The sequence below is a fragment of the Clarias gariepinus genome, chromosome 21 (genome assembly GCF_024256425.1).
Source record: "Clarias gariepinus isolate MV-2021 ecotype Netherlands chromosome 21, CGAR_prim_01v2, whole genome shotgun sequence".
Classification (NCBI taxonomy): Eukaryota; Metazoa; Chordata; class Actinopteri; order Siluriformes; family Clariidae; genus Clarias; species Clarias gariepinus.
In genome coordinates, this window is record NC_071120.1 from 16489992 (window position 1) to 16511434 (window position 21443).

Genomic DNA, 21443 nt, shown 5'->3' on the forward strand with positions numbered 1-21443 from the left:
ATATGCTGAATAAACTCTCTTTGGATATTGGATTTTTAAAAACTATTTTAAGACAGTTTTTTGTGTCTGCATATCAGGTAAAAAAAAAAACTGATTCCTTGAAGAAGAGAACAATGATACCACCAGTGTTTCCTCTATATGTATATGAGTATTTCGAAAAATGCATTTAATATCACATATATGTATCAAATATTTAAAAAAAAAATTGTACTATTAATAAAATGGTGTTTTACCAAAAGAATTGACACAGTAAAGGAAGTCCTTCAGGCTCCATAATACAGCATAAACTGATCAGCATACTACTAAAACCACCAGCAAGTGAACTGAAAAACATTGATTAACAATTATATAGCCTTAAACTTGTGACAGGATCATTGCCATCCAAGGCCCATTTATACCCACGGGGACAAAAGGCCAGCCCGTTCAGTCCAATCCCACAGAAAAGCCAATGAGGTTCATATTGGCACAAACAACACCCAAAAGATTAGCCGATAGCACCACAGTACACCACGGACATCCATTGGAGCCTCTCTCAGAGGACCAGAGATGCCTTGGTAGCACTAGTGGAAATCAAACCTAGGTGGGTTTAATATTAATAGATTTAAAGTCGTGGCTTATCTGTGTATACTGTATGTTTGGGAATGTTTAGGGAAAGAATCCTTATATCAGATTATCACTAGTCCAGAAAACATCTGACCAGATGTTCAGTGATTTTTTTTTATCCGCAGACTGAAAAAATCTCCTAGAGTTAGAGCAAGAGTATGAAAGGGATAAAAAGCTTCATGACAGAAAGTATTATCTGTGAGACATCAGTGAGTAAGATGTCATGGGAAAGAAAGAACTGTCATTATAACAACACGGTGCAAAGTAATACACCTTTCAACGAATCACACCAGACATGCTGAGATCTGATACAGGTGTGTATCTTTTATTATTTCAAAAAGAACATTTACAGATTGACAGTAGAATGAACAGAAAATATACTTTATGTAAACTATGAGTTAGGTATTTTATTTAAACATTTTTTTTTTTTTTACAAATATTACATATTCAATGCTGTTGCAATGCAATGCATATTCAATGCTGTGATCGCATTTGAGGGCTCTGTTTGTGTGTGTGTGTGTGTGTGTGTGTATATATATATATATATATATATATATACAAACATATCGACTTGCCCCTTTTCCAACAAAACCGAATTTCATGAATTTTGGTCAATAGATGGAACGTTTGTAGGTTTCTAATTGTTCATTTCCAATATGTGGAATATAAAATAGACTCTAATCATTTGTATACATCTCTTATATCGCCTCTAACCCAGTGATACTGAGCAAAATATATGGTCTCTTTCTATAAGAGAAAACAAAGAGCTATTGTTCCAAAGTTTTCAATTTTAAGTGACACGTCTAAGACTTAAGATTTCTGAAACAAAATCCTGTTCACATGAACCATGTCCACTAGATCTATCTATAGTAGCCATAGGCTCCAACATTACATACCACAGAGGAAGTAAAGACAGGATCGAAATCCTGTTCACACAACCCCGTACATTTTTGGCCATTTGACCAGTCGAAAGGGAGGGGAAAAATACAGAGTACTTTAAACCGCAGACTGTATTCAATCACATCAACACCTAATAAAGGAGTCCACATCCTCACTTTCACACCCACACTTATAGTGGAAGTTTTTACAACTCTGCATTTCGCAGGTAATTTACTCTAAGGAAAATAAAAGAACTCTCTGAAAATCAACTGCATCAGGAACTACTACTTGAACAGACACAGTACACTTATTTGAGAAGAAATTCTGACAGACATGACCATAAACGACTTTCTGAAACTGATCAGGACCTGTTATACGCTAACGATTTAAGTGGTCAATCCCTACTGGCTGTAAAGGCAAAAATATACAGGCATGAAAAAAACCTCACTGTTCTTCTTCTTGTTCTGGTGAACAAGCAGATAAGCAGCTGCTGTGATTGTTAAAATAAACATTTAAAAAAAGTAATAATCTGCTGTAATACTGAGAACTTGCTTTGAGAGTCTGAGAGTGAAAAAAAGCCAGCTTCATGAAATGCCCTTACACACGTGATTCACGAATGTATACAATAATGTAGAAAACAAAAGACAAAGTAAAAGTGAAGACAATTTGATAACAAAAAGTAAAGGCGAAAATAAATACCCAGTGTATTTTTAGCGAATACACGAAATATTACAAAAGCCAAAAAAAAAACAAAAAAAAAACTTTTTTTTTTAAAACTCAGATTCCTCATTTGGCAGTGACCTAATTTATGTACTTCAACTTCTCAGGCAGGTGAGAAAAAGTATAAATAACAATACATTAATAAATAAAAAAAAGAAAACAAAAAAATGTGGTTAGTACAAAAGGCATTGAAAAGATGTTTCATTTAAATTGTATTACTGCTTTTTATGTTTTACAAAGAGTACTCTAACAACAATAACAACAACAACGACAACAAAACAATTGAGTCTTTCATCACTCAAATGTAACTGATTCACTTAAATTGCTCTGGAATGTGAGAGATTTGGGAGTGCATGCTTGTGGGTGGGCTGGAGATGCCCTCAGACCAGTCGGACATGTTGGAGTGGGGCGAAGAGCTGGACCACTGGTCAGGCGAGCCTGGTGAGGGCGTTAGAAAAGGATGATGATCGGGCACCTGTAGCTGGTGGCTGGGTGTGTTGGTGTCCATGCCACCTGAGTAGCTGTGCTGTGATGGGGGTGTGAGGAACTGTGTGCTGGCCATGCCGGGGGCCAGTGTCTGAGCATTAAGGAGCTGCGTCTCCTGAGGGAGGATTGTGTGGATGGGGACGCTGCTCCCTGTGCTTTGCTGCTGCTCGTTGCTGATGAAGTTTTGGCTGCTGCTCAGGTTCTGATTTGGGTTTGAGTTCTGGTGCTGCAGTTGGATGCTGGGTTGCTGCTGCTGCTGTTGCTGCTGTAGGCTAGCTTGCATTTGCTGTGGCTGTAGGATATGTGGCTGTGCAGCGAGGTGAGCACTAGTCAAAGCCTGGTAGTTTATCATTTGTGGCAGCGTGTTGGCAGGAACGCCATTGTGAAGCGATGTCATCAAGGTGTGCTGGTTGGGTTGGCACATGCCACCCTGGCTCGGGATGTTCCTCATGGCTCCGAACTGGCCGGCGTGCATCCTGTTCAGCCAATCACACTGACCATTTATGGCCGCTGATCCATTCGATCCACCGACAGGCAAATGTGTCAGACGCGGAGGCAAGGGATCAAACTGCAAGCGTGCCAGCTCCTGCTTACCAGCCATGCCCAGGTGGTTTACTCCAACATGACCTTCGGAAACAGCCTGCAGGTGGTTTAATGGCACGGAGGGTGACTGCTGGAAGGGCGAGGGCATCAGAGGTGGCGAGGCAACATCTGAAATGTAGCCATGAGGCGACTCGAGGGAATCGACAGGCGAGAGCACAGCTGAGCTTTCTAACAAGCTCCCTTTACCATCCTGCGGCTTCTTTTTCTTGGTCTTCAGGTCTTTCGCATCCTTGCAAGCAATACCCTTGGCACCAGGCTTTCTGGTTTTCTTGCTCTGGATGGAGGGCTTCATGCCACTCAGGTAGGTATTGGGTGAGCACAGAGGGGGCGAGAGTGTGGAACTCATGGGAGCGCTGGGCATAGGTGGGCTGCGCACAAGATTGTACTCATCCATGAGGCGCACGATGTCATGGTGCATGCGTTCCTGAGCAATGTCACGTGGCAGACGGTCCATATGGTCGGTGATCTCGCGATTGGCAAAGTGGTCCAGCAGCACTTTAGCTGTCTCGTAGCTGCCTTCCCTGGCTGCCAGAAACAGTGGGGTTTCCTCCTGTAGTGTGAGAGGAATTCATGTTAAAACAAGGTCATCATTCACTTCCTATTCACACTTATGTGCAGTTGTAATATGTGTAAGCTACACTTGGTAATTAATGTAATTAGGGTATTAAATGTTGAACACTCTATCACCTCCGTAGTAGAGATGTATATGAGGGGTGTTCATGTCAAACCAGGACTTGTGATACTGTAACATGGTGCAAACATTTTAATAGAGACTGTACTGTATGTCTGTGAATGATGATCCCGTCTAAGGTGACTTGGAGCCCGCTCCAGTCGTTCCCATGAACATTTAGTGAGCAGAACACCAGAACACCTTGAAAATCAATGGATAACTTGTCATCACGTTGAGTGGGAACCGAACACACAATTTCAGGAAATCAGCTGGGAGTTACTGCCACATCACTGTATAGTCCTGACCTCACACCAGCCATTTCCACATGATTGGTCCATTAAAGGGGTTCCTGGGAGGCTAGCATTTCAGACATGAAGCAGGTAGTCCTATCATGGCTGCGGTGTACTGAGAAAACTTGCTACCTTCATGTTCTCCAAGCACTGGTAAAATGCTGAGATAAGTGCATTAGTAGAGCAGGGGACTATATAGAGAACTCACATCCATCCATCTAGATCTCGGTAGTTCAACCACGGACCATGGAGGCCAGTGGTGACTATTGTATTTATTCCCATTTTGTACGACCATGATAGGACTCTGGTTAATACTCACATTCACACTCACACTCTCCCTCTCATTCACACACTCTGGGCAATTTGGAAACGCCAATTAGCCTGATCGTCATGTCTTTGGACTGTGGGAGAAAGCCAAATAACCTGGAAGAAACTCACCAACACCACTCCACGTCGACTGCACCACTGTGACTCCATATAGAGAATTAAATACTGTATAGTCTTTACTGTGTTCCGTTATTCCGCACAATAAAAAGTCCCAGTTTGACTTGAACCCCCGTATACGTTAAATTTTCAATGTGAATTGGCAGCTACAATGCGGTTAAAAAATAGTCCTCACTTACTATTAACTCCACCACATTTTATTTATCAAAATTATGTTGTACCTTGTTGTTCTGCATGTCCTTATTGGCTCCGTTCTTAAGCAGTACCACAGCTGCGTCCACATTGTTCACAGCAGCAGCCCAGTGCAGTGCAGATTTTCCTGGTGCACAAAGACACAAACAAATCTTAATCTCCACCAATATTTCAGTGTTCTCACTAAGCAAACACAACTATGAAAAAGTGAAAAGGAAAAATCGGAGCAGATTCTTTTACATAGTGATAGTGGTAGGCATGTCATCAGGCATTACCAAAGTCATCGATGGCATTCACATCAGCATGGCAGTTGATTAGTTCCTCCACCATGCCTTCGACTGCCAGTCTGGCTGCCAGGATCAGAGGAGTAGTGCCGTCATGCATGCGGGCATCGAGATCTGTTGCGCGGTTCCGTATCAAAATCTGAAAGAAAGATTTATTAAAAGGAATAGGATTAAGATGCAATCCAAGTGGAAAGTAAAAACGACAGATGATTGCACTTGATTGCCTTTACCAGTTTGACAAAATGAACAGCCATGATAAGCAAATCTACACAGAAATGATTCCACACCTGGAAGACCCCTTGTGCATCTGAAGCCACGGCAGCATGCAGTGGAGTTCGGCCCATGTTGTCTTGGATGTTGGCGTCTGCGCTGGCCTCCAGCAGCCTCTTAGCAGCATCGGAGCGGGCATAGCGGGCGGCCAGGTGCAGGGCAGTCTCACCTGTGCGGTCTGTCTGATTGTGCAAGTTAGCGCCCTGGTAGATGAAGTCATTGATGACATTGGCGGAAGCGTCCTCCTCTTCCTCACTGTTGCCAGTTTCCAGGCCTCCTCCACTACAGGAGGCGATCATTAGAGGAGTGAATCCATCTTTACATGGAGGAAAGAGAATACGACCGGATTGGGCGTTAGGTTTTAGTTTTAGTATGTACTGTATGTCAAGTGTTTTTGGAAAATGTATATATATTTATATATATATATATATATACATTTTGCAGATTGGATTATATGTTTTCACTGTAAACATAATAAAAAACTAAAATGTTGAAGGTATTGATTTAAGGTATTAAATCAAGTTGATATCTTCCAAAATGATGGTGTATCTTTATTACTAATTTACACTTTTCTTTCCTGGTAAGCCATACGACTAGTTCTAGTTACCCATATACTGTACAACTGTGTTGTGAACATGCGCAGTTATTGTTTTTATTTGCATGCGCTTTTCCGGTATTCTTCACATGCATTCAACAAAGCAGTTAAAAAAAAAGTTTTAGGAATTTTTACAAATTAAATTCGATTGCCATTTTTCATGATCAATCGCTTTAAATGCACAGGAAATCAACCCATCATCAACTATAACTGATGATCGTCCTATGACTATTAAAATTGGAATGTTATTTAATTCAGCAAAGGAACACGAATGCAATGACACTTCACCAACTTAAGTTTAGTAAAAGATAGCACCACAAAACCTCAACTCAAAGCAAGCCGAAGAGCAATGTTACCAAAACCCTCAGCCATGTTCTCGGTTGAGAGTAAGATATAGGAACTTCAAGAGGCAGTCTGAGGGCAGGGTCTACTCCCATCAATCTTCAAAGTGACAAAAAGATTACGCCAAAGTAACAAACAAATCGAAAGCGGATTTGACGTGTTTGCCTCTGCCAATCATCCCCCAGATCTCTTCGATAAAGGATTCTAATCAAGCGCTAGATTTTTATTTTTTTTCCTACTGAGCTTAAGGGAGTGGGCTAGGCTTTTGAAAACTTCATGGCTGGTATAAGTGAGCATTATCATCTCTAAGAAGAGGCTTGACACGCTTTCTTGAACAGGGCCTTCTTTTCTTCAAAAGAACAGCTATTCCCAGATCTATCCTGATTTTGTCAATTCCAGCACATCGATTCAAAAAGTAAAAGGGGGAATTTTTCTTTCTTTCTTTTTTTAACTCTTGCAAAAACCACACTGCTTACATTTTTTTTCCATCATTCTTCAGAGGGTTTTCAAAAACATTCAAACAAAATTGCGAGTCTGATATGGTCTCTGTTTAATTGGCACGTGTAAAGAAATAGCAGGTATCGTGGCGGGAGTGAAGAGTTCTCCTGGGCACACTCCCCAGGGTTCAGAGCTTTCAGGAGTCTTTGAAGTTGATCTCTTTTCGCATTGGGCCCTGTATGTTAAAGCTGCTCTGATCGATTTTTTTAAGAATGCTTCAGTCTTTTTGTATCCTGATAGCCATCACTATAATAGCTACTCTGAGATGAGGAGAAGAAGAAAAAAAATAAAACAGGCCGGTGATCAGCAGCTAAAATTTGAACACAACTGGCTGCGTTATCCAAACAGGCCAAATGAGTCAGGAAAAAAGCACAGGCTTGAAGGAGAGCAGAAAACAAGAATGCCAACAAACGAGGATTGGCTTACACTACAATACAGCTTAAGTGTTCACTGCAGCAGAACACTGAAATAAAGTGTCCAAAAATGTTTTTTTCAATAAAAATAGGAGCATACAAGAGGATGATTTCTGGAGAGACCTGAGATTTAACCATCCTGAGAACAGACGGGTATCTGATTCTGCTTAGTTGGTGTAATTTATTATCCTCCTAAATGTTGGTCAATCTCTAAGTATCAATTTATACACATTTAGAAAATTAGTAGATGATAAATACTCGTATGGCAGTCTGTGTATAGCTGTGTGTCATTTTTTAATTCAATATTGCTTACAAAAGAAAAATTACATTTTTATCTTTTTGATCGTTTGCTCACGAAGCTAAAATACCTCATACTACTGCCAAATGGAGATTTATCTCGTTTATATGAATATTCTGGTTCTACTACAGATATCTATACTAACATCTAACTCACCACAATGTTAATCGAGGACGCCTCACATAATCCAGGACTAATAATAAATGGATAGGTTTTTAAAATTTCTTTTTACATTTTTTAATTTAATATGCTTTTTCAAAGATACAAAAAAATTTTTTTTTACAAAGATAAAAATTATTATTGATATGTTCCCTTTAAGGAATTGTTTCTTTACCATTTATGGTAAGAGTTTCCAGTGTTTATATGTATATATAGATTTATTATTGTTGATAATAATAATTATTATTATTAACAATATTAACAACAATAATACATACACTACCGTTCAAAAGTTCGGGGTCACTTTCTAACTCCATGATTGTTCCTGACTTTTATTTCTTTCTACATTGTAAAGGAATTCTAAAGGCGTCCAAAAAAAGCATTAATCTCCTTTGAACAGTTAATGGTGAGATGTGTCTGCTACTTATGCTCTGTAAAGACTTCATAACGTCTCTGATCTGAGGTGCTGTTAATTGGTCATTTTTCAGGCTGATAACTCTAAATGAACTTCTCGTCTGCGGCAGAGGTAGGTTTTGGTCTCGCCCTCCTGGGTTTCATTATGGTGCTTGAAGGATTTTGCAAATGCACTTGACAATACTGTTCTTGCAAGAACTATTACAGAAAGGCTGACCTCTGTGTCTTAAAATAACAACGAACTGTTGTTTTTGTTGTTGTTATGTAATTATCTAATCTGTATGTGTTATTTTATAGTTTTGAAATCCCCAGTATTGTTGTAGAATTTAGAAAATAAATCACTAAACAAAAACAAAGAAATTGACCCCAAACTTTTGAATGGTAGCGTATATATATGTACTTACTGTTACTCTGATGGAGTGTGTGCACGTTACTGTGATGGAGCGTGTGCACGTTACTGTGATGGAGCGTGTGCACCTTACTCTGATGGAGCGTGTGCACCTTACTCTGATGGAGTGTGTGCACGTTACTGTGATGGAGTGTGTGCACGTTACTCTGATGGAGCGTGTGCACGTTACTGTGATGGAGCGTGTGCACGTTACTGTGATGGAGTGTGTGCACGTTACTCTGATGGAGTGTGTGCACGTTACTGTGATGGAGCGTGTGCACGTTACTGTGATGGAGCGTGTGCACGTTACTGTGATGGAGCGTGTGCACGTTACTGTGATGGAGCGTGTGCACGTTACTGTGATGGAGCGTGTGCACGTTACTGTGATGGAGTGTGTGCACGTTACTCTGATGGAGTGTGTGCACGTTACTGTGATGGAGTGTGTGCACGTTACTGTGTTGGAGCGTGTGCACGTTACTGTGATGGAGTGTGTGCACGTTACTCTGATGGAGTGTGTGCACGTTACTGTGATGGAGTGTGTGCACGTTACTCTGATGGAGTGTGTGCACGTTACTGTGATGGAGCGTGTGCACGTTACTGTGATAGAGCGTGTGCACGTTACTCTGATGGAGTGTGTGCACGTTACTGTGATGGAGCGTGTGCACGGCGTGTTACACTACTTCTACATAGTGCTGAGCCCACTCACCTTCATACTATACTGACAGACATGACATTGTCACTCTGTGTCCAAACACAGTGCAACAGTAGATAAAATAAACCTGAGTAAGCATATGTTTAAACTGTTGATTTACCTAAGAAACAAAACTATCCTACCATCATATGAAATAGAAAAATCTAATCGGCATGTTACCATTTATCTAGTTATCCAATTAAACAGGCCTAATTTTTAGCCACTGATTTAAAATATATTATTATTATTATTATTATTATTAATAATAATAATAATAATAATAATAATAATGCATAGACATTCTTGCAACAATTTGTTAAGTTTAATAATAATTAAATAATAAAAAAATAATTAATAATTAATTAAATTAAAGCATTTAATTTACTAAAACAATAAAAATGTCAGGCTTCCTTTGTCTAGTATTAAATATAAAATCTAATACAGTATATTATTATATGATTTCTTTTGTATTAACATAAAGAAAAAGTCACTGTGATAAATATGCTAGAAAAAAAAAGCATTCAAGAAGGGGGCACATACTTTTTTCAGTGTTCAAATACTGTGCGCACACAATATAAACAGCAGACTAATAAGAAATTAAGTCGCATTCACATTGTTGGCTATATGTTATATGGCTTATAATTAGAGATTTTATACTGTATGTGTATACCCCCGAAAAAAGTGACTTCCATTTTAAATAATGATAATCAATTGAATAGTTCATCTGATAACTGATGCATTGCTATAGAAAATCCAGATCTGCTTTTATATCGGTACAATATAATTGACGATTAGATACAAATAGAATAAAATGATTTAGAGTATAGTGGCTTTACCTGGTCCTCGGACGTTGACGTCCATGCAATCGCTCTCGTTCTCGCCTTGAGGGGGTGTGGGGGCGATAGAGGGGATCCGCAGGTCGGCTGCGTCCAAGTGCTGCTGAGTCCACTGCCGATGGTCCTGCTGGTCATCCAGATTTAACATCGCCGGCTCTTCAAACTAAGCCATGCACACACACACACGGATACACAAATAGCTGTGAAAATGACCTTATATTAACTGGGTAATGAAGCAACATGTTCTAAGCCTGGAGCTATATGGAGTTCTAAGCCTGGTTATTAATGATTGCGTTTACATGCACAACATTTAGCTGAGGTTCTCTTATCCAAAGCAACATACGGAGATACACAAATGATGAAAACATATCCTAATGCTAGTGTAAGAATACCATGAGCCTAAAATAATTTTACATAACAGTTAATGCAATATTAAATATTGAATAGTAAATATGACATTGAGGTACTGATTTCTATAAATCTATACAAAAGACAAAGACAAAAAATAATTAAAGTTTAAATTCCAAGATATTATGACAATTAAATTATAAAATATAAAAAAAAAAATTGTCACAACTTCCATAACTCAAATTCTATAATAAAACATTAATTTCCCTATAAGAGAGTTCGGCTTACCCTGAAGCGCTTGGTATCTGCTGGCTCTTCCTCTCCCCATTCATTCTGATTGTCATCCATAAGTGAAATATCGGAGTTCTTCAGTGGCCTAAAAAGAGGAGAAAAGGTGTTGCAGTGCACGCCATCCTCAAACCCACAGCATCAGCAGTGTCTTTAGCCTCTGCACCACCAAATACATCCTACTATTTTGACAACCCACCTTGTAAAATTACCGCAAATAAAAACCCCTCCTCTTTAATATAACGCACCTGGAGTACAACAGGTTTTCTGCCCTGTATGTCTGTGGTCACACCTACAGCCAAGAAAACTGCCTAAGAAAAAAAAAAAAAACTCTACTCACTTCAAGCCGACGGAGTCCTCGCCGACGGGCTCTCGCCGCTTTTTCTTGCTAGGCTCGCTCGTTTTGAAGCCCTCAGGGAACCAGAGCTGGCCGTGCTCTCGTCTCCGCTTACGGGAAGCCACCATGCCCACGACCACGAAGGCCAGCAGTGCCAGTCCGGCCAGCAGTACGTACACCACGTAGATCCCTGTGATTGGCTTTTCTTCCTCCCCAGCTAAAAGAAGGAAAGACATGTCAGACCCAATGGACGAGTGGGGGATAGTGTGCGAAGAGGTCACACACATGTCGTTGGACAAAAAAAAAAAAACAACAATCCCTGCACGCTCAATTGATGGTCAGCTAGCGACACAAAACAGATGAGCAGGTTTGTGGCACACACTTGGTAAGTGTGCGTATGCCATTCAGGAGTAATCAGAATCTCTAACCATTTTTTCATGGAAAAAAAAGAGGTGCTGGCAAATAGGAAGACGAAGAAGTTTAAAAAAAGAGAGAGAGAGAACACCTCCTCTCACATCTCCTCAGCCCAGGGTACCAGGAGACAACTTTACCACTTCTTCTTTAAGGGGAAAAAAGGGAGGGATTAATGAACTTCAAATTACTGCGCACGCTTTAAGCTGTAAAGACGAAGGATTTATTAGGATTTTCAAGATAACAAAGACTCCCAACTTCTAGCACACTCCCGATCAATTTTCCTCAGCTTCTTTTTTTTCCCTGCCCCTCTCCCTGTCTCTGCTAAAGATTTTGAAATGATAAACTCTCCTAACCTAAACCCTTGGAGATGCGCTAAGTCTGGGTGTTACATTCAGAGAGGTGAAGGTTGCAGCAGTCTGCTTCTTTCCATGCTTAGGCCACATTGAGGTGTGCGTGTGCATGCGAGTGTGTGTGTGAGAGAGAGAGAGCAAAATTTGAGAAACTGTGATAGGGAGGGAGCTTGATTTGTGGCGGTTAACCATTTTGGCGCCTCGAGCAGGTAGATTTGCCCTCTGACTGCGGAATTGATTGTTTAGTTCATCAGACGTGCAATTCCATTTGCTCTGGTGTTTGAGTACAAAAAACAAAAACTTCAAAGTCATCCACATAATCCCTGCCGTGCTCAGTCTGTGCGTGAGAAGGGGGGGGGCGATTGTTAAAGGTCGACCCTAGAGTGAGCGCTGCCGGCCTAGTCTGAGATCATTAGAGCGAGTAAGTGTCCATTAACAGGGAATTTATGGATATCAGGCACACGAAGCTCTCATGCAAACTGTATTGGGTGTGTGTGTGTGTGTGTGTGTACTAGAGCTGTAGTTATCGAATATTTTAATAATCGAGTATTCTACCAAAAATTTTATCGATTAATTGAGTAATCGGATAAAATGTACTTTTGCTTAATTAAACAGCAATTTTAAATATATAAAAGAAACAAAGTTTAATTGTTTTTCTTTTTAGAAAAATCTTCTTTTATTTAGTTTTTTAACTGTTTGCGTCTCCTTCCGCTTCTTGGGTAACGTAAGCGCTTCTTCTTCGTCTGTGTCGACAAATAATTGCGCAAAAACATAACGGAAGCTTTTATAATTAGTTTAAGGAAGCTTCGAGGCAGACGATTTTGCCTCCATCATTTTTTATGTAATTGAATTACTCGAGGAATCCTTTCAGCTCCAGTGTGTACATGCGCTATGTCTGTAACCGTGTATTTCTGTCATAGTTTAATTAGAAAACTAGAAACAAAACTGAGATTGTTATGGAAATCATCTCTCACACCTGACAATGTCACGGTTTTACAGTTATTGTGTGCTGGTGTTTAATACTCACTACTGACGGCCTTAATGTAGGGTAGATTCAGGTTGCCACTGGATGCAAGGGCTCCCAAGAAGGCAGCGACATCAGTAGCACTCTGGAAGCACTCAGTGGACTGCTGGTAGCATTGGCGGTTATCGATCTCCAGATACACAACCGAGCTGGAGAGAAAACACAATGCGCTATTGCATCATGACCTTTTTTCACGCTTCCCAGACCAACTTGCGAAGACGCTCACTCGCTTACCTTTTGACCTGCGCGTGGTCCTGGTCGTGGTGACCCGTGCCCAAGACATTGGACCATGAGTCCAGTGAGCGCTTGATGTGTTTCTTGAGTTCATGTGCACTGCCATAATAAGGGTAAATCATGAGCTCTCCATGCAGGTCCATCCTGAACACCACATTGGTGTGCAGCACTCGGCTCAGCTCACGTAAGAAAGTTGATGAGTTGTTGCGTAGCTGCTCAGGTGGTAACTGTACCACTAGCACCAGATGGCCTTCTGCACGCTTCTCAGGCACGTTCTCTGCGCAGTCCAATCCATCCCAGTCACACTCTGCGTTGTTACAGCCCTGGTCACAGTGACCGTCCGCATAGTGGTCTTTACAGTACTGATCATACAAAGGGCTAAAAGATAGAGAGAGAGAGAGAGAGAGAGAGACATTCTAACGGTTAGATGGATGGGATGTAGACTGCATAGTGATAGGGTAGGTTAGTGATCAATCAAGAATATTTACAATTTTAAAATACTCAGATGAACTTGGATTATAAACATGCAATGAGGAAACAGATTATTAGTTTTATCGTATCTCAAACATTAATATTTAACAAAACCTCTCAATTAGGACCGGGACTGCATGCAGGAGCTGGATAGCATGGGGTGTGGCAACCCACCAACGGCAGGGCTCGAACCCGGATGCTCAGATCCAAAAATCAACAACGTACAGCCTTAGTCGCTTGAGCCACCACTCCCACATCTTAAATTTTATATATCCTGGTAAAAATATTCCTTTTGAAGCTCAGGATTTATCCAAACTTCCATCTTGAAGCTTTTTATAATGAAATTTGCCGTTCAGAACACCTGGTGATGTTTCCTCAGTCATCTTATTATCCGCCTTAAACGAGCCATTATCACACACAGCTGAGTAACCGCGCTGCGATTATGTGAAGCCATTACGGTTAAACTTTGTCATATGCACCAAAGAATAGTTATGCGATAAAATGTCTAGATTAATCCCATGCATTAACGTGTTAATATTGACAAGCCCTAGGTTTTACATAAGGTAGTTTAAAAGGGTCTGCATAGTGGAGCAGATGCCTTAAACTCACTTGCACTCGCCGCTGCTCGTCTGGCAGTCGAACCCATCGTAGAGGCAGCCAGCATTGTGGCATTGCTTGTCACAGTGACCGTTGTTGAAGTAGCGCCAGCACTGCAGTGAGGCTGAGCAGTTTTTCCAAGGATCATGGAAGTTGAGTGAGCAGTCACCACCGTCCCACTCGCACTCATAGCTGTTGCAAGCAGCGTCGCAGAACTTGTTGCCCTTTTTACCTGCACATTCAGCTACCGGGCAGCTGGCGACAACTTTGGGTGGTGGAGTGATGTCTCGGCCGAAGCCGCCGGAGAAATTATAGTCCAGAATATGGCATAAAAGGCCGTTGAAGGTCTTCGGGCAAACACAGTGAAAGTAGGGTGCCTCCGGGATGGGTTTGCATGTGCCTCCGTTGTAGCAGGGTTTAGAAGCACAGTATCCATCGGATGCATGCTGGCACTCAGGGCCACTAAAGCCTGGTGGGCAAAGACACACCGGGGATTTCGGGCCTGAGACGCAGGTGCCTCCGTTACGACAGTGAAGGCTGCCACACGTGTAAGCATCATATTCGCAGGACGAGCCAGTGAAGCCCTGAAAAAAAAAGAGAGAGAAAGTTGGGTTAAAGCTTAGGGAGGGAAAGGAATGTTTAAATATTTAAAAAGTCTCCATGCATAAAGGAAATTAACATTAATAAGCAATAACATGCATAACACCAGATGTATTAATTTGAGTGGGTTAACAATTTGCTAAAAAAAAAAAAAAGGGTTGATTTTCCTAGTTTATGGAGACTTTTGGGACACCCTGTAGAATACAAATGCTGTTATACAATTATATGGCAGCTCTACTCAAAAATGCTTGCAAAGTTCAGTTACTGTAAAAAAAAACTTGTATTTCAAGTTGCACATCCTTAAGACCCTATTGGCAAGGATTGATTTGTTAATCTTTAAAAAAGTTATTTTGCTAATTTGCTAATGGACAAAACTCATAAGTGATGAATGTGTAACTTACCGGAGGACATTTACAAATAAAGCCGTGGGGAGTGTTACTGGCCACAGCACAGGTCCCTCCGTTTCGGCACGGTTTCCCCTTACAGCCATCAAACACGGTGTCACAGCGCTGACCTATTAATAAACATCGATCCACATATGTACATCAGCACTTTGATGTTTACCCACACGGCATCACTGAAAATCAAAATATGTAGAGCCAGAGCTCTATGATTGAAGTAATAAGAATAAAGATGATCCACATGACTGCACCTGTGTATCCAGTTCGGCACTCGCAGCGGTAATTGTTGGTGAGCTGGATGCAGCTGTGGGTGCCGCGTGGGTCACAGGGGTTAGACAAGCACTCGTTGACGTCCCCTTCACAGCGCTCTCCAACATAGCCTGCCGGACACTCGCAGTGGTAGCCGCCGACGCGGTCCACACAGCGTCCCTTGTTAAAGCACTTGGGCTCCTGGGTCACGGGGTCAGTAAACGGCGTGCAGTCATCAATGTTGATTTCACAGTGAACCCCTGGAACATGAAGCAGAGAATGTTAGAGACTTAGATTATGTTTAAGATGTCTGTCTTGCTCAACAATCCTTGAAAATAGGATTAATGCTCATTTAGGATTATTTTTTTTTTGCCTCGGTTTATGACGATGACAGAATGCAATTAAATTTGTGGTATTTAAACACTCAGGAAAAATCAATCAAAGAGGAAAAGTCTCTCTAAGCTGACTACTGTGTGCTAATTAGTGAAGCGAGGGATGAAGAGATTGACAGAGGACGTAGCAGACCTTGGGTTCCTCTGGGACAGGAGCATTTGTAGGCATTGACGAGGTCGATGCAGATGCCCCCGTTATGGCAGGGCTGAGAAAGGCATTCGTTGATCTCACTGGAGCAGTTTACTCCATGATATCCTGGCAAACACTGCACGACAAAAAAGGGGGAAAAAAACATGTAAAGTAATACGTCCTTGTTTACCTGGCATTGTGCCACCATCTAACTAGATAAGCAGCTCCTATTCAGTGGACTAACAATGGGACTGTTTTAGGTACGTTATATATTGGTCAAAGTGTTGCATTCGGGTATTTACTTTACAAAGACTCCAGATGAAAAAGCATAAATGTTAAAACATTGAAAATGCCGGCTTTCCTGTTCACACAACATGTTATCATTTTGATATACTGTAGAGCAGCCACAGGCTAATCCTAAATCAGCAAGCTGTGAGTAAACTGTCCACCAATTCATTGTGTATTAGCTCACCTCGCAAGAATATCCTCCTAAATAATCAGTGCATGTTGCTCCATTCTGGCAAGGGTTGGGGATACACTCGTCCACCTGCTCCTCACAGTAGCTGCCAGTGTATCCTGCCTGGCACTGGCAGTAGTGCGTGTTTCCAGCATCCAGACACTGGCCAGAGTTACGGCACAATCTGGCAACGTCCACTCCTACAGAGAAGACAGAGAGAAATGAAATTTAAAAAGCAAAGACCTAAGCAAAAAGGTTTCAGGATCTTAGAATATAGTACAATTGCAGAAGGAACTGCAGTCACAAACACACACGCGGTCCCTACCTCTCTGTTTGGCTGCCACCTCGCAGGAGACGCTGGGGACGTCACAGTAGAGACCGGTCCAGCCTGTCTGGCACTGGCAGGTGTAAGTAGTGCCACTCTGTCTGCAAGTACCCCCGTTCTTACAAGGAGATGGCTTACACCAGTTCACCAGGTCCTGAATGGCATAGGAGGCACAATTTTAAATGTTACTTATTCCAGTTATGCACAATATTAGGTGTGTTTTGCTCGACTCCAAAACCGTTTAGGGATTTCCCTGATCAAAGAACCGGATTAATAATAGTACCTTATAATATTAGAGCATAGTACCTGGCAGTTGAAACCATGGTAACCATGAGGGCAGGTGCACTTGTACGTGCCGTAGCTGTCCTGGCATGTGCCGCCATTCATGCATGGTTTTGAATCGCATTCGTTGATGTCATGTTGGCAGTAGTTACCCGTGAAGCCAGCGGGGCACAGGCAGCTGAACGTATTGATGCCATCCACGCATGTGCCGCCATTGAAGCAAGAACTGCATTAAATATAACAAAGAAAAATTATACGATCTGGTTTCATAACATTTTACATTGTGTACGTGATGTCTGTCTCAGGAATGTGTGAAGACTTTCCTTATATGGCAAACGTTTTCTGAGCTTGTCTCTGTCGCTACAACATTTAATAAATTAAACCTGTTGCTTGTTAATCCTGCCTTATTGCTTTTACACTAAAATTATAACCAATTCCTAGCAAATGTTAAATAATATGCTTTATATAACAGTTACTGTAGTCCCAACTGAGCAATCTGATTGGACGAGAGGTTTTCCATAAGTGGTGGTTTAGGGTAGGCTTTTTAACCCTAAAAGTTGCTCCTAGTGATGAAATTCTAAGAAAATGCTTAGAATTATGGTATTTTCTTAAAATTTCCTCTTAAATTTAGGATTAAATTTTAGTAAAAATAAAAATTATTTATGAAACATCTTATCCCTAAAAACAGCTCCTAAGGTAAAAACTGTTAAGAGTAGAGAGGAGGACTTTTAAGAGGCTTAAGAATTTCTATAGCAGAGGACAAAATGGTGAAAGGAAGAAATATTCTCCAAACACTGACTGTAAAGCTAAAAGTAAACACTGATATTCTGTCCTATTTGGGTATATTGTTCTTTTACTTCCTTCCATCTCTCTTGGATTGTTGGCTAAATACCCTCCAAAAGTTTAACTTAAATAGACTGTCCTGTAATCACGTAAAATGGTAAAAGCTGAGTTATTTTGCTCCCATCAATCTGAAATGAATTATAAGTAATAAAATCAGTATGATTATACAATTTCTTTATATACAAACATTATGATTTTACTGTCTATTCTATTATCATTTATTCCATTTTCACAAAGAGCGCATTTTACAGGTCTTAAAATGATTTTTTATCAACCAGTTCTTGAATTCCTGCTTCATAACTAGCAACATGGTCAACCACACCTTCTCAGTAAGATAAAGGTTTTTGTACTTTCCTTAATCAAAGTTGCTCTAAGAAGTTTCCTGAATCACTTTTAGTCTAGGACTCCCAGATAGGACTTTTTAAGCTAAGATGGGTGCTCTCTGAGAGAATTCTAAGAAACTTTGTGAATACAGGCCCAGGCGTTATACTGTCAGGCGAATATGAAAAGTAGGTCAGTACAGTAGGAGAGACATACTGAGGAAAGAGCAACTACATGACAAAACTCACATTCAAAACCAGTCACAAACGCATTTTAGCAAGAAATGATCTATATTAACATTGTCATTTTAAATAACACTTTGTCTACTTAATAACTGCTTCTTAGTAGTTGAGAATTCAAGAAATCTGTGTTGTTTTATTTACACCTAAGATGAGCTAGAAAACATCTGGCTTTCATCAGCTCCCCTCGGAATCAGAATCTAAATCCTCAGAAGATGTTCATTTTCTTTACCAGCAGTCCTAACACTATTGCAAATCGCATGAAATTGTTTCTGATCAATACACTTATTGCAATATACTCTTCATTTCTTCTTCCTCATCCTGTAAGAGGTCGCCAAAACAGACCATTTGTCTCCATCTAACTCTGTCTACCACATATTCCTTTGTCACTCCAACCTCATCCCTCTTCTCTGCACTTATTCTTAACTTGGCCTCCCGAACTTTGTCCTACCTGCAGTGTCCCTCTATTGTAAATATATAAAGAAGGCTGGTTTATAGCAACTATAAGTGAAATTCGGGAAACTAATCTCACAGCTGTTGCATGTTTCACAGATGTATTGGTTCACAAATTGCTGTTTTGACCCCAGCAAAAAACTCTAGAATGACCCTTGGTTTCCTGTAAAAAAAATCTGCTTCCAGTATCCACCGCCTCCAGTTTACAAGCATTTTGTTTGGAAGAAGTATAAAGATCTGTATGACTGTTTGTCCACCAAAGTGGACACCTAGCAGAACACTACAAGTACATTGGCAATTGGGAGCTCTATGTCCCTTAAAAAGCTATTTTTTTTAAATAAGGGGTATTCCAGAATCAGATTTAGTTTTTTTTGTACTCACCGTAAGAAAAAAAATCTTTCAATCAACCGCAAATGGCCAGGACAATTGACCGTTGTAAGCAAAACAGTGAAGGCAGTGTGTGTTTAAAGGTTGTGATTTACACATCAGAACCCGACTCAATTGATCCAGAGTCAGCTTAAAAGATAAGTGAATGGAGGGTGGGTTTTACCTCTCAGTGCAGTCTTGTGTGTTGGTCTCGCAATGAATGCCGCTGAAACCAGGCAGGCAAGTGCAGGTGTAGCTGTTTACACAGTCTGTGCAGTTGGCTCCGTTTTTACATGGATTGCTTTCACACTCGTTGATGTCCTCCTCGCATTTAGGACCGCGGAATCCTAGGACGCAAGTGCACATGAACGCATCTATGCCATCCTTGCAGATCCCACCGTTACTGCACGGATCTGGGAGAAACACAGAGAGGGGTTGTATGCATCATCGAAAAAGCGAGGAAGAAAAAGCCTAAACTGAGTAAGATATAAACTTACTGGGCTTGCAGTTGTCAATGTCGGTCTCACAGTTGCGGCCAGTGTAGCCTGACTTGCAGTTGCACTTGTAGCTGCCAATTGAGTTCTGGCAGATGGCGCCATTGAGACATGGAGTTTTCACACACTCGTTGATATCAATCTCGCAGGTCTGCCCTGCAATAATGAGGAAAAGGAAATCAGCCGCAACAAACGTACTTGGACTTCCTTTAAAAGCACTGGAGTGTTGGATTTTAACGGGCAGGTTGCATTCTATTGTGAATAAACTTTTTTCTTCCATGTTTCACTGTGTTATTCTGTTAGGAAAGTTACTAACCTTGCCAGCCTTCAGGGCAGATGCAAGAGAATCTTTCATAATCTTCAGACTCCTTACACACTCCACCATTCTTACAGGGTTTGGGACTGCAAGGGGCTAGCAACGTTTCACATTTCTCACCTGTTGATCAAAAAAATACAATTCATTTTAACACAACGCACAAAGCTGGTTTGGTTCAACTGATTAGAAAAATTTACTGCCGCACGTTGTCAGTCTGAGTTGCTGCTTTTGGCTCTAACTCCAAAAAACAACAACAACAACAAAAAAAAACAACTAAAGAACGGAACTAACCCAGAGGAAGACACTCTTGCATTCTTAACAGCACTATATTTAGTTAATGACACTGCATTTGGAAAAGGCTCTTTAAAGATTTCCCCCCCGAACATTAGCATTTCATCACTGGTGAGAAGAGGTGGGTGGCCTCACAACCCGTCTTCCTATCTGTTTCCAGGACACTAGGCCCCTACAGGAAGCCGACAGGCCTTTCCGTCCATTGTCTTTCCATTTGCTTTTCTGTGAGAGAGGAAGCAAGGCAAACAGGAAATGTGTCAGGCTACTGTTCCCACCCAGCCTGGACCAGGACCCGCTTGTTATTACAGCTCCAACTCAGTGTGGATTTTTCCGCGGGGGGAAAAAAAGGTTTTGGAAATGAACACGATTTCGGTCCAACGAATCATCCTATCTAGTCTGTTTTGTCAAATAATACAGAGAAAGGAAAGAATCTGGACTCTTCTGCAAGAACACTGCCATAGTGTTATCAGCAACACTTGCGTACACTCAACAGGCCAGGATGACCGAACAGGCAATCAGCTTGTGGAGAAAGGAAAAAGGAAGCACTGTTGCTGAAGCGAGCACAGAACATGACCTTGGGAGCACATTTCTTTTCTATCTCTGTATTTTGGAAGCGGAAGCCTGGTGTATAAGCTATGAAAATGTCAAAGAAAAATAAAACCCCCGGTCAAGAATGTCAACTTCAAGTTGTGGAATGATAATAAACAATCGGGCTCGTACCAGTGTAAGGCAGCACACAGTTGCATTTGTAGCCGGCCACGTCGTCGATGCACGTCCCCTGGTTCAAGCACGGGTTTGACGCACACTCGTTAATGTTTGTCTGGCAGTTTGGACCTGGGAACGAAATCATAGAACACAGATCAGGCCATAAATAGAGCCACCACATAACGTTAGCGAAGCAAAGTGAACGGGACTAACCGCTGAAGCCAGCTCGGCAGGTGCACACATAACCGCTGGTCATGTCCTTACAGGTACCACCGTTCATGCAGGGATTGGACTCGCACTCGTCGTTGTTGATGTCGCAGTTGGTGCCACTCCAACCCGAATCGCAAACACAGTTGTATCTATTGACAAAAAGAGTAATATACTGTATTTGATATTGTTGAAATGTTTTGAATTGTCAATTTTAACACCATCGGTACAATG

General features: G+C 41.2%; 1 protein-coding gene across 1 annotated transcript in view; it reads right to left on the reverse strand.

Moving 5' to 3' along the window:
- Window positions 1–907: 907 nt before the first annotated feature.
- notch1b (notch receptor 1b) overlaps window positions 908–21443 on the reverse strand; it is a 39357-nt gene continuing 18821 nt past the window's right edge. Inside the window, exons 14-34 of the mRNA XM_053480576.1 lie at window positions 21216–21361; window positions 21018–21131; window positions 20007–20126; window positions 19694–19846; window positions 19381–19609; window positions 16999–17200; window positions 16693–16846; window positions 16383–16567; window positions 15914–16046; window positions 15391–15648; window positions 15140–15252; window positions 14151–14722; window positions 13071–13448; window positions 12840–12985; window positions 11052–11265; window positions 10712–10799; window positions 10076–10238; window positions 5459–5757; window positions 5163–5310; window positions 4917–5014; window positions 908–3841 (exon numbers count right to left, since the gene is read on the reverse strand). Coding sequence (XP_053336551.1) covers window positions 2516–3841; window positions 4917–5014; window positions 5163–5310; window positions 5459–5757; window positions 10076–10238; window positions 10712–10799; window positions 11052–11265; window positions 12840–12985; window positions 13071–13448; window positions 14151–14722; window positions 15140–15252; window positions 15391–15648; window positions 15914–16046; window positions 16383–16567; window positions 16693–16846; window positions 16999–17200; window positions 19381–19609; window positions 19694–19846; window positions 20007–20126; window positions 21018–21131; window positions 21216–21361 — 5239 coding nt within the window. The 3' untranslated portion in view covers window positions 908–2515. The remainder of the gene's footprint in view (window positions 3842–4916; window positions 5015–5162; window positions 5311–5458; window positions 5758–10075; window positions 10239–10711; window positions 10800–11051; window positions 11266–12839; window positions 12986–13070; window positions 13449–14150; window positions 14723–15139; window positions 15253–15390; window positions 15649–15913; window positions 16047–16382; window positions 16568–16692; window positions 16847–16998; window positions 17201–19380; window positions 19610–19693; window positions 19847–20006; window positions 20127–21017; window positions 21132–21215; window positions 21362–21443) is intronic.